Source organism: Cherax quadricarinatus, unplaced genomic scaffold (assembly GCF_038502225.1).
Source record: "Cherax quadricarinatus isolate ZL_2023a unplaced genomic scaffold, ASM3850222v1 Contig2047, whole genome shotgun sequence".
Lineage (NCBI taxonomy): Eukaryota > Metazoa > Arthropoda > Malacostraca > Decapoda > Parastacidae > Cherax > Cherax quadricarinatus.
Genome location: NW_027197073.1, coordinates 10,013 through 23,829, shown reverse-complemented (window position 1 = coordinate 23,829; position 13,817 = coordinate 10,013). Strand labels below are relative to the sequence as shown.

At 43.4% G+C, this 13,817-nt stretch overlaps 1 protein-coding gene across 1 annotated transcript; it reads left to right on the top strand.

Annotated features, from left to right (window-relative positions):
* Positions 1-7,509: 7,509 nt before the first annotated feature.
* On the top strand, positions 7,510-10,329 carry LOC138851776 (cuticle protein CP575-like). Its single transcript, XM_070081242.1, has 3 exons — positions 7,510-7,637; positions 8,708-8,835; positions 9,329-10,329. Exons 1-3 carry the CDS (start codon positions 7,626-7,628, stop codon positions 9,486-9,488), a joined length of 300 nt encoding a protein of 99 aa, XP_069937343.1. The 5' UTR covers positions 7,510-7,625; the 3' UTR covers positions 9,489-10,329.
* The last annotated feature ends 3,488 nt before the right edge of the window (positions 10,330-13,817 follow it).

The window sequence follows — 13,817 nt, the reverse complement described above, 5'->3', positions numbered from 1 at the left end:
CAATAAAGTCACCCAGGTGTTGTACATGTATCTTATTCATCAATAAAGACACCCAGGTGTTGTACATGTGTCTTATTCATGAATAAAGCCACCCAGGTGTTGTACATGTGTCTTATTCATCAATAAAGCCACCCAGGTGTTGTACATGTGTCTTATTCATCAATAAAGTCACCCAGGTGTTGTACATGTGTCTTATTCATCAATAAAGTCACCCAGGTGTTGTACATGTGTCTTATTCATCAATAAAGTCACCCAGGTGTTGCACATGTGTCTTATTCATCAATAAAGTCACCCAGGTGTTGTACATGTGTCTTATTCATCAATAAAGTCATCCAGGTGTTGTACATGTGTCTTATTCATCAATAAAGACACCCAGGTGTTGTACATGTGTCTTATTCATCAATAAAGACACCCAGGTGTTGTACATGTGTCTTATTCATCAATAAAGACACCCAGGTGTTGTACATGTGTCTTATTCATCAATAAAGTCACCCAGGTGTTGTACATGTGTCTTATTCATCAATAAAGACACCCAGGTGTTGTACATGTGTCTTATTCATCAATAAAGACACCCAGGTGTTGTACATGTGTCTTATTCATCAATAAAGACACCCAGGTGTTGTACATGTGTCTTATTCATCAATAAAGACACCCAGGTGTTGTACATGTGTCTTATTCATCAATAAAGTCACCTAGGTGTTGTACATGTGTCTTATTCATCAATAAAGTCACCTAGGTGTTGTACATGTGTCTTATTCATCAATAAAGTCACCCAGGTGTTGTACATGTGTCATATTCATCAATAAAGTCACCTAGGTGTTGTACATGTGTCTTATTCATCAATAAAGACACCCAGGTGTTGTACATGTGTCTTATTCATCAATAAAGTCACCCAGGTGTTGTACATGTGTCTTATTCATCAATAAAGTCACCCAGGTGTTGTACATGTGTCTTATTCATCAATAAAGTCACCTAGGTGTTGTACATGTGTCTTATTCATCAATAAAGTCACCCAGGTGTTGTACATGTGTCTTATTCATCAATAAAGTCACCCAGGTTGTACATGTGTCTTATTCATCAATAAAGTCACCCAAGTGTTGTACATGTGTCTTATTCATCAATAAAGACACCCAGGTGTTGTACATGTGTCTTATTCATCAATAAATTCACCCAGGTGTTGTACATGTGTCTTATTCATCAATAAAGTCACCCAGGTGTTGTACATGTGTCTTATTCATCAATAAAGTCACCCAGGTGTTGTACATGTGTCTTACTCATCAATAAAGTCACCCAGGTGTTGTACATGTGTCTTATTCATCAATAAAGTCACCCAGGTGTTGTACATGTGTCTTATTCATTAATAAAGACACCCAGGTGTTGTACATGTGTCTTATTCATCAATAAAGTCACCCAGGTGTTGTACATGTGTCTTATTCATGAATAAAGTCACCCAGGTGTTGTACATGTGTCTTATTCATCAATAAAGTCACCCAGGTGTTGTACATGTGTCTTATTCATCAATAAAGACACCCAGGTGTTGTACATGTGTCTTATTCATCAGTAAAGTCACCCAGGTGTTGTACATGTGTCTTATTCATCAATAAAGTCACCCAGGTGTTGTACATGTGTCTTATTCATCAATAAAGTCACCCAGGTGTTGTACATGTGTCTTATTCATCAATAAAGCCACCCAGGTGTTGTACATGTGTCTTATTCATCAATAAAGTCACCCAGGTGTTGTACATGTGTCTTATTCATCAATAAAGTCACCCAGGTGTTGTACATGTGTCTTATTCATCAATAAAGTCACCCAAGTGTTGTACATGTGTCTTATTCATCAATAACGTCACCCAAGTGTTGTACATGTGTCTTATTCATCAATAAAGACACCCAGGTGTTGTACATGTGTCTTATTCATCAATAAAGTCACCTAGGTGTTGTACATGTGTCTTATTCATCAATAAAGTCACCCAGGTGTTGTACATGCGTCTTATTCATCAATAAAGTCACCCAGGTGTTGTACATGTGTCTTATTCATCAATAAAGTCACCCAGGTGTTGTACATGTGTCTTATTCATCAATAAAGTCACCCATGTGTTGTACATGTGTCTTATTCATCAATAAAGTCACCTAGGTGTTGTACATGTGTCTTATTCATCAATAAAGTCACCCAGGTGTTGTACATGTGTCTTATTCATCAATAAAGTCACCCAGGTGTTGTACATGTGTCTTATTCATCAATAAAGTCACCCAAGTGTTGTACATGTGTCTTATTCATCAATAAAGTCACCCAGGTGTTGTACATGTGTCTTATTCATCAATAAAGTCACCCAGGTGTTGTACATGTGTCTTATTCATCAATAACGTCACCCAAGTGTTGTACATGTGTCTTATTCATCAATAAAGACACCCAGGTGTTGTACATGTGTCTTATTCATCAATAAAGTCACCTAGGTGTTGTACATGTGTCTTATTCATCAATAAAGTCACCCAGGTGTTGTACATGTGTCTTATTCATCAATAAAGTCTCCCAGGTGTTGTACATGTGTCTTATTCATCAATAAAGCCACCCAGGTGTTGTACATGTGTCTTATTCATCAATAAAGACACCCAGGTGTTGTACATGTGTCTTATTCATCAATAAAGACACCCAGGTGTTGTACATGTGTCTTATTCATCAAAAAAGTCACCCAGGTGTTGTACATGTGTCTTATTCATCAATAAAGACACCCAGGTGTTGTACATGTGTCTTATTCATCAGTAAAGTCACCCAGGTGTTGTACATGTGTCTTATTCATCAATAAAGTCACCCAGTTGTTGTACATGTGTCTTATTCATCAATAAAGTCTCCCAGGTGTTGTACATGTGTCTTATTCATCAATAAAGACACCCATGTGTTGTACATGTGTCTTATTCATCAAAAAAGTCACCCAGGTGTTGTACATGTGTCTTATTCATCAATAAAGACACCCAGGTGTTGTACATGTGTCTTATTCATCAATAAAGACACCCAGGTGTTGTACATGTGTCTTATTCATCAAAAAAGTCACCCAGGTGTTGTACATGTGTCTTATTCATCAATAAAGACACCCAGGTGTTGTACATGTGTCTTATTCATCAGTAAAGTCACCCAGGTGTTGTACATGTGTCTTATTCATCAATAAAGTCACCCAGGTGTTGTACATGTGTCTTATTCATCAATAAAGTCACCCAGGTGTTGTACATGTGTCTTATTCATCAATAAAGCCACCCAGGTGTTGTACATGTGTCTTATTCATCAATAAAGTCACCCAGGTGTTGTACATGTGTCTTATTCATCAATAAAGTCACCCAGGTGTTGTACATGTGTCTTATTCATCAATAAAGTCACCCAAGTGTTGTACATGTGTCTTATTCATCAATAACGTCACCCAAGTGTTGTACATGTGTCTTATTCATCAATAAAGACACCCAGGTGTTGTACATGTGTCTTATTCATCAATAAAGTCACCTAGGTGTTGTACATGTGTCTTATTCATCAATAAAGTCACCCAGGTGTTGTACATGCGTCTTATTCATCAATAAAGTCACCCAGGTGTTGTACATGTGTCTTATTCATCAATAAAGTCACCCAGGTGTTGTACATGTGTCTTATTCATCAATAAAGTCACCCATGTGTTGTACATGTGTCTTATTCATCAATAAAGTCACCTAGGTGTTGTACATGTGTCTTATTCATCAATAAAGTCACCCAGGTGTTGTACATGTGTCTTATTCATCAATAAAGTCACCCAGGTGTTGTACATGTGTCTTATTCATCAATAAAGTCACCCAAGTGTTGTACATGTGTCTTATTCATCAATAAAGTCACCCAGGTGTTGTACATGTGTCTTATTCATCAATAAAGTCACCCAGGTGTTGTACATGTGTCTTATTCATCAATAACGTCACCCAAGTGTTGTACATGTGTCTTATTCATCAATAAAGACACCCAGGTGTTGTACATGTGTCTTATTCATCAATAAAGTCACCTAGGTGTTGTACATGTGTCTTATTCATCAATAAAGTCACCCAGGTGTTGTACATGTGTCTTATTCATCAATAAAGTCTCCCAGGTGTTGTACATGTGTCTTATTCATCAATAAAGACACCCATGTGTTGTACATGTGTCTTATTCATCAAAAAAGTCACCCAGGTGTTGTACATGTGTCTTATTCATCAATAAAGACACCCAGGTGTTGTACATGTGTCTTATTCATCAATAAAGTCACCCAGGTGTTGTACATGTGTCTTATTCATCAATAAAGTCACCCAGGTGTTGTACATGTGTCTTATTCATCAATAAAGTCACCCAGGTGTTGTACATGTGTCTTATTCATCAATAAAGTCACCCAGGTGTTGTACATGTGTCTTATTCATCAATAAAGACACCCAGGTGTTGTACATGTGTCTTATTCATCAATAAAGTCACCCAGGTGTTGTACATGTATCTTATTCATCAATAAAGACACCCAGGTGTTGTACATGTGTCTTATTCATGAATAAAGCCACCCAGGTGTTGTACATGTGTCTTATTCATCAATAAAGCCACCCAGGTGTTGTACATGTGTCTTATTCATCAATAAAGTCACCCAGGTGTTGTACATGTGTCTTATTCATCAATAAAGTCACCCAGGTGTTGTACATGTGTCTTATTCATCAATAAAGTCACCCAGGTGTTGCACATGTGTCTTATTCATCAATAAAGTCACCCAGGTGTTGTACATGTGTCTTATTCATCAATAAAGTCATCCAGGTGTTGTACATGTGTCTTATTCATCAATAAAGCCACCCAGGTGTTGTACATGTGTCTTATTCATCAATAAAGCCATCCAGGTGTTGTACATGTGTCTTATTCATCAATAAAGTCACCTAGGTGTTGTACATGTGTCTTATTCATCAATAAAGTCACCTAGGTGTTGTACATGTGTCTTATTCATCAATAAAGTCACCCAGGTGTTGTACATGTGTCTTATTCATCAATAAAGACACCCAGGTGTTGTACATGTGTCTTATTCATCAGTAAAGTCACCCATGTGTTGTACATGTGTCTTGTTCAGGCTGAACAAGAAAATATTTTTGTACGTGACATTGATATCCTTGGAAAGGTACGTGTGTACTTGATGGTGATTCTAGGGTCCTTGAAAAGGTACGTGTTCGTGATTGAGGATGGAGCGGATAATCCCTAAAGTAACTTTACGTTGATTCACGTACAGAGAGGGAAAGACTTGTGGACTTGTACGTCACGTCCGTGACTGGTTCATGTTTGTGTTCGTGAGGAGGAGGATAGTCTGATGGTAGGATATTCTGAAGGTAGGATAGTCTGATGGTAGGATAGTCTGAAGGTAGGATAGTCTGATGGTAGGATAGTCTGATGGTAGGATAGTCTGATGGTAGGATATTCTGAAGGTAGGATAGTCTGATGGTAGGATAGTCTGATGGTAGGATAGTCTGATGGTAGGATATTCTGAAGGTAGGATAGTCTGATGGTAGGATAGTCTGATGGTAGGATAGTCTGAAGGTAGGATAGTCTGATGGTAGGATATTCTGAAGGTAGGATAGTCTGATGGTAGGATAGTCTGAAGGTAGGATAGTCTGATGGTAGGATATTCTGAAGGTAGGATAGTCTGATGGTAGGATAGTCTGATGGTAGGATAGTCTGATGGTAGGATATTCTGAAGGTAGGATAGTCTGATGGTAGGATAGTCTGATGGTAGGATAGTCTGAAGGTAGGATAGTCTGATGGTAGGATAGTCTGATGGTAGGATAGTGTGATGGTAGGATATTCTGAAGGTAGGATAGTCTGATGGTAGGATAGTCTGATGGTAGGATAGTCTGAAGGTAGGATAGTCTGATGGTAGGATAGTCTGATGGTAGGATAGTCTGATGGTAGGATATTCTGAAGGTAGGATAGTCTGATGGTAGGATAGTCTGATGGTAGGATAGTCTGAAGGTAGGATAGTCTGATGGTAGGATAGTCTGATGGTAGGATAGTGTGATGGTAGGATAGTCTGATGGTAGGATAGTGTGATGGTAGGATAGTCTGATGGTAGGATAGTGTGATGGTAGGATAGTCTGATGGTAGGATATTCTGAAGGTAGGATAGTCTGATGGTAGGATAGTCTGAAGGTAGGATATTCTGATGGTAGGATAGTCTGAAGGTAGGATAGTCTGATGGTAGGATAGTGTGATGGTAGGATAGTCTGATTGTAGGATAGTCTGATGGTAGGATATTCTGAAGGTAGGATAGTCTGATGGTAGGATAGTGTGATGGTAGGATAGTCTGATGGTAGGATAGTGTGATGGTAGGATAGTCTGATGGTAGGATATTCTGAAGGTAGGATAGTCTGATGGTAGGATAGTCTGAAGGTAGGATATTCTGATGGTAGGATAGTCTGAAGGTAGGATAGTCTGATGGTAGGATAGTGTGATGGTAGGATAGTCTGATGGTAGGATAGTCTGATGGTAGGATATTCTGAAGGTAGGATAGTCTGATGGTAGTATATTGTGATGGTAGGATAGTCTGATGGTAGGATAGTCTGATGGTAGGATAGTGTGATAGTAGGATAGTGTGATGGTAGGATAGTCTGATGGTACAATAGTCTGATGGAAGGATAGTCTAATGGTAGGATAGTCTGATGGTAAGATAGCCTGATGGTAGGATAGTCTGATGGTAGGATAGTCTGAAGGCAGGATAGTCTGATGGTATGATAGTGTGATGGTAGGATAGTCTGATGGTAGGATAGTGTGATGGTAGGATAGTCTGATGGTAGGATAGTCTGATGGTAGGATAGTGTGATGGTAGGATAGCCTGATAGTAGGATAGTCTGATGGTAGGATAGTCTGATGGTAGGATAGTCTGATGGTAGGATAGTCTGATGGTAGGATAGTCTGATGGTAGGATAGTCTGAAGGTAGGATAGTCTGATGGTAGGATAGTCTGATGGTAGGATAGTCTGATGGTAGGATAGTGTGATGGTAGGATAGCCTGATAGTAGGATAGTCTGATGGTAGGATAGTCTGATGGTAGGATAGTCTGATGGTAGGATAATCTGATGGTAGGATAGTCTGAAGGTAGGATAGTCTGAAGGTAGGATAGTCTGATGGTAGGATAGTCTGATGGTAGGATAGTGTGATGGAAGGATAATCTGATGGTAGGATAGTCTTATGGTAGGATAGGCTGAAGGTAGGATAGTCTGAAGGTAGGGTAATCTGATGGTAGGATAGTCCGAAGGTAGGGTAGTCTGAAGGTAGGATAGTCTGAAGGGCGTGGTGAGGTCAGGGGAAAGCTGGAGGTAGGTAGGTAGGTAGGTAGGTAGGCGGGTAGGTAGGTAGGTAGGTAGGTAGGTAGGTAGGTAGGTAGGTAGGTAGGTAGGTAGGCAGCCAGGTAGGTACTGGAAGCAGGTGAGAGAGACAGGAGGGAAAGGCGTGTGTGTGTGTGTGTGTGTTAGGTGACCAAGGTTAGGTGTATAGGCGTGCCTCCTGCCTGGAGGTGAAGGTCACCTGCGTCAGGAGGTATATATACTCCCCTTGCAGGAGGTCCTCAATACATTCTTCTCCTCCTCCAAGATTCACTCCATCCAGACTTACTCCAAACCTCCTCCAACCATGAAAGTTGTGGTGAGTACCGTGTTTATGGTATGGGAATGCTAGTATGGTACTGGAATACCCGTATAGTACTGGAAGTTCCAGTATGGCACTGAAGTACCAGTTTGGCACTGGAGGTACCAGTACAATATCAGTATTGGAAGTACCAGTATGGTACTGGAAGTTCCTGTACGGTATGAGTATGATACTGGAAGTACCAGTACAGTACCAGTATGGCATCAGTATGATACTGGAAGTACCAGTTCAGTTCCAGTATGGTACTGGAATTACCAGTACAGTACCAGTATGGTACTGGAAGTACCAGTTTAGTTCCAGTATGGTACTGGAAGTACCAGTTCAGTTCCAGTATGGTACTGGAAGTACCAGTTCAGTTCCAGTATGGTACTGGAAGTACCAGTTCAGTTCCAGTATGGTACTGGAATTACCAGTACAGTACCAGTATGGTACTGGAAGCACCAGTTCAGTTCCAGTATGGTACTGGAAGTACCAGTTCAGTTCCAGTATGGTACTGGAAGCACCAGTTCAGTTCCAGTATGGTACTGGAATTACCAGTACGGTACCAGTATGGTACTGGAAGTACCATTATAGTATCATTATGGTACTGGAAGTACTAGTATGGTACTGGAATGGCATGGCACTTGCAGTATGTTGAGTTCTTTGGATTGAGCAGTAGAAATAAGAGGACTCTTCCTTCTGCAGTAGGTATTAATGTCTACTGGTTTCTGCTGCAGCACAGATAACAGTTCTTATCCTTCCTCCTGCAGTAGAGACAAGACTATCCTAACTTCATCTTCCTCCCTCCTACAGGAAAGATTCACGTCTTGTCTTCCTATTGTGGTAGGCATTAATATATTTCATGCTGGTTCAGTAGACATAGTCTTGTCTTCGTGCTGTAGCAGACATTAACGTCTAGTCTTGCTGCTGTAGCAGACATTAACGTCTAGTCTTGCTGCTGTAGCAGACATTAACGTCTAGTCTTGCTGCTGTAGCAGACATTAACGTCTAGTCTTGCTGCTGTAGCAGACATTAACGTCTAGTCTTGCTGCTGTAGCAGACACTAATACAGTATCTTTGTGTTACAGGTGATCGTAGTCTTGGGTCTGGTGGCGCTGGCTGCTGCTCGACCCAACGAAGTCTTTGACTTCGAGGGCGACGATGCTGAGCACGAGCAGGAGGGCGCTCCTGGTCACTCAGTCACTGGAGAGTACAAGTGAGTAGCGAACCTCAACCTTCAGAAGGCCCAAGGGCTGTATATCAACACTCAATAGGTCTAGTAGGCCCAGTAGGTGACAAGGCTAAACAATAGCAGGATGGCCAGGCTAGGGACTCAGTAACTGGAGGAGTACAAGTGACAACTTCAACCTTTCCGGGGGCCCAAGAGCTGTACCACAACACTCAGTAGGCCCAAGAGCTGTACCACAACACTCAGTAGGCCCAAGAGCTGTACCACAACACTCAGTAGGCCCAAAAGCTATACCACAACACTAGCCAAGACTTGAGAACACCCAGGAGTCTCGCGCTCTGTTAGTCTACATAAATCCATCCAGAAACCTGACCTGTTCCAGGGCTTCCCTTCCTCAGGTCAAACCTGATCCTCATTCCTCAGAAACAGTTTATTTGCAAATTTTTACCCACCAATATTCACATGTGTGTATACAAATTAAGGCTGTTTATATAGGATGTTAATAAGTGTATATTTACAGGTGGGAAAGTCCAGAGGGTCTTGAGTTCGTTGTAAAGTACATCGCTGACGACAAGGGGTACCGAGTGCTGGAGTCCAACGCTGTTCCTTCTTCCAACGGTGTCTCTGCTGATGGTGAACAAGCCGATCTTGAAGGTGACGAAGATGATGACGACAAGTAGACAGCAACGACCGGTAGACAGCAACGACAAGATGACAGGCAAGGGCTCTTCCAGCAACAGAAAACAGTGATCAAATATATGAGAGATCTTTAAGTTCTCCAGTTCGATGTCCACAAAGAACAAGAGGTCTTCAAGTTCCCCAGTTCGATGTCCACAAAGAACAAGAGATCTTCAAGTTCTTCAGTTCGATGTCCACAAAGAACAAGAGGTCTTCAAGTTCTCCAGTTCGATGTCCACAAAGAACAAGAGGTCTTCAAGTTCCCCAGTTCGATGTCCACAAAGAACAAGAGATCTTCAAGTTCTTCAGTTCGATGTCCACAAAGAACAAGAGGTCTTCAAGTTCTCCACTACGAGTGATTCGAAAACATCAAGAGCCGAACTTCAAGTTTAATGTTTACAATAAGGAACATATCTTCGACGTCTTCAGTTCGAAGGCCGCAATCAACCAGAGGCCTTCGACGTCTTCAGTTCGAAGTCCACAATCAACCAGAGGCCTTCGACTTCTTCAACTTCGATCAAATCTTCAGCCACAACGCCCAAACTTTAAGTCCGGTCTTCTCAGTAACACACTCCATTATTTCCCTTCTTCAGTGCTTGTAAAGGCTTCCTGATCCAAGGACTCGGAGCTACTATCCCTTTCCTCGGATTAAGCCTGAGTATATCCCATTACCCAGAGCGCAGATTAATCCATACTGATTTACCTCTTTCCCCAGACATGGATTAATGATAATATCACCAACATAATCACGGGGAGAAGCGCTAAATCTGTACGGGTCATCCTAGCTTCATGTAAAAAATTGAACAGCAACATCCTGCAACAATAAAATTATTTATTACCATATCCTGAGACCTGTTGATCATAATCCTACATCCTACCAGTGTAGTATTGACCTGTAAGGTCACTACTTGGACCTACCAGTGTAGTATTGACCTGTAAGGTCACTACTTGGACCTACCAGTGTAATATTGACCTGTAAGGTCACTACTTGGACCTACCAGTGTAGTATTGACCTGTAAGGTCACTACTTGGACCTACCAGTGTAGTATTGACCTGTAAGGTCACTACTTGGACCTACCAGTGTAGTATTGACCTGTAAGGTCACTACTTGGACCTACCAGTGTAATATTGACCTGTAAGGTCACTACTTGGACCTACCAGTGTAGTATTGGCCTGTAAGGTCACTACTTGGACCTACCAGTGTAATATTGACCTGTAAGGTCACTACTTGGACCTACCAGTGTAGTATTGACCTGTAAGGTCACTACTTGGACCTACCAGTGTAGTATTGACCTGTAAGGTCACTACTTGGACCTACCAGTGTAGTATTGACCTGTAAGGTCACTACTTGGACCTACCAGTGTAGTATTGACCTGTAAGGTCACTACTTGGACCTACCAGTGTAATATTGACCTGTAAGGTCACTACTTGGACCTACCAGTGTAATATTGACCTGTAAGGTCACTACTTGGACCTACCAGTGTAGTATTGGCCTGTAAGGTCACTACTTGGACCTACCAGTGTAGTATTGGCCTGTAAGGTCACTACTTGGACCTACCAGTGTAGTATTGGCCTGCAAGGTCACTACTAGGACCTTCCAGTGTAGTATTGACCTGTAAAGTCACTGGCAAGCCAGCTGAAGGTGTCGGTCAGGGGACCAAAAGCTCCATTGGTGGGTCATCTTAGGAATAAGACCTGATGGCTCTTACCTAACTTAACAAGAGACCAGAGCAACACACTGTCAGGACACTGTCAGGACACTGTCTGGACACTGTCAGGACACTGTCAGGACACTGTCAGGACACTGTCTGGACACTGTCTGGACACTGTCAGGACACTGTCTGGACACTGTCAGGACACTGTCAGGACACTGTCTGGACACTGTCAGGACACTGTCTGGACACTGTCAAGACACTGTCTGGACACTGTCAGGACACTGCCAGGACACTGTCTGGACACTGTCAGGACACTGTCAGGACACTGTCTGGACACTGTCAGGACACTGTCAGGACACTGTCTGGACACTGTCAGGACACTGTCTGGACACTGTCAGGACACTGTCTGGACACTGTCAGGACACTGCCAGGACACTGTCTGGACACTGTCAGGACACTCTAAGGACATTGTCAGGACACTGTCAGGACACTGTCTGGACACTGTCTGGACACTCTCAGGACACTGTCAGGACACTGTCAGGACACTGTCAGGACACTGTCTGGACACTGTCTGGACACTGTCTGGACACTGTCAGGACACTGTCAGGACACTGTCAGGACACTGTCAGGACACTGTCTGGACACTGCCAGGACACTGTCAGAACACTGTCAGGACACTGTCTGGACACTGTCAGGACACTGTCAGGACACTGTCAGTACACTGTCAGGACACTGTCAGGACACTGTCAGGACACTGTCAGGACACTGTCAGGACACTGTCTGGACACTGTTAGAACACTGTCAGGACACTGTCAGGACACTATCAGGACACTGTCAGCACACTGTCTGGACACTGTCAGGACACTGTATGGACACTGTCAGGACACTGTCAGGACACTGTCAGGACACTGTCTGGACACTATCAGGACACTGTCAGGACACTGTCTGGACACTGTCAGGACACTGTAGAACACTGTCAGGAAACTGTCAGGACACTGTCAGGACACTGTCAGGACACTGTCAGGACACTCTCAGGACACTCTCAGGACACTGTCTGGACAATGTCAGGACACTGTCAGGACAATGTCAGGACACTGTCAGGACACTGTCAGGACACTGTCTGGACACTGTCAGGACATTGTCAGGACACTGTCAGAACACTGTCTGGACACTGTCTGGACACTGTCAGGACACTGTCAGGACACTGTCAGGACACTGTCAGGACACTGTCAGGACACTGCCAGGACACTGTCAGGACACTGTCAGGACACTGTCAGGACACTGTAGAACACTGTCAGGACACTGTAGAACACTGTCAGGACACTGTCAGGACACTGTCTGGACACTGTCAGGACACTGTCAGGACACTGTCAGGACACTGTCTGGACACTGTCAGGACACTGTCAGGACACTGTCAGGACACTGTCAGGACACTGTCAGGACACTGTCAGGACACTGTCAGGACACTGTCAGGACACTGTCAGGACACTGTCAGGACACTGTCAGGACACTGTCAAGACACTGTCAGGACACTGTCAGGACACTGTCAGGACACTGTCAGGACACTGTCTGGACACTGTCAGGACACTGTCAGGACACTGTCAGTACACTGTCAGGACACTGTCAGGACACTGTTAGGACACTGTCTGGACACTGTTAGAACACTGTCAGGACACTGTCAGGACACTGTCAGGACACTGTCAGCACACTGTCTGGACACTGTCAGGACACTGTGTCAGGACACTGTCAGGACACTGTCAGGACACTGTCAGGACACTGTCAGGACACTGTCAGGACACTGTAGAACAGTCAGACACTGTCACTGTCAGACACTGTAGAACACTGTCAGGACACTGTCAGGACACTGTCTGGACACTGTCAGGACACTGTCAGGACACTGCCAGGACACTGTCAGGACACTGTCAGGACACTGTAGAACATTGTCAGGACACTGTCAGGACACTGTAGAACACTGTCAGGACACTGTAGAACACTGTCAGGACACTGTAGAACACTGTCAGGACACTGTCAGGACACTGTAGAACACTGTCAGGACACTGTTAGGACACTGTCAGGACACTGTAGAACACTGTCAGGACACTGTTAGGACACTGTCAGGACACTGTAGAACACTGTCAGGACACTGTCAGGACACTGTCAGGACACTGTCAGGACACTGTAGAACACTGTCAGGACACTGTAGAACACTGTCAGGACACTGTAGAACACTGTCAGGACACTGTCAGGACACTGTCTGGACACTGTCAGGACACTGTCAGGACACTGCCAGGACACTGTCAGGACACTGTCAGGACACTGTAGAACATTGTCAGGACACTGTCAGGACACTGTAGAACACTGTCAGGACACTGTAGAACACTGTCAGGACACTGTAGAACACTGTCAGGACACTGTAGAACACTGTCAGGACACTGTAGAACACTGTCAGGACACTGTAGAACACTGTCAGGACACTGTCAGGACACTGTAGAACACTGTCAGGACACTGTCAGGACACTGTCAGGACACTGTAGAACACTGTCAGGACACTGTCAGGACACTGTCAGGACACTGTCAGGACACTGTAGAACACTGTCAGGACACTGTCAGGACACTGTCAGGACACTGTCAGGACACTGTAGAACACTGTCAGGACACTGTCAGGACACTGTAGAA

Bases quoted from the DNA above. Each gene is read 5' to 3' on its own strand.
- LOC138851776 (XM_070081242.1), top strand. The intron at 8,836-9,328 runs GTGAGTAGCGAA...GTATATTTACAG, and splicing joins TCAGTCACTGGAGAGTACAA to GTGGGAAAGTCCAGAGGGTC.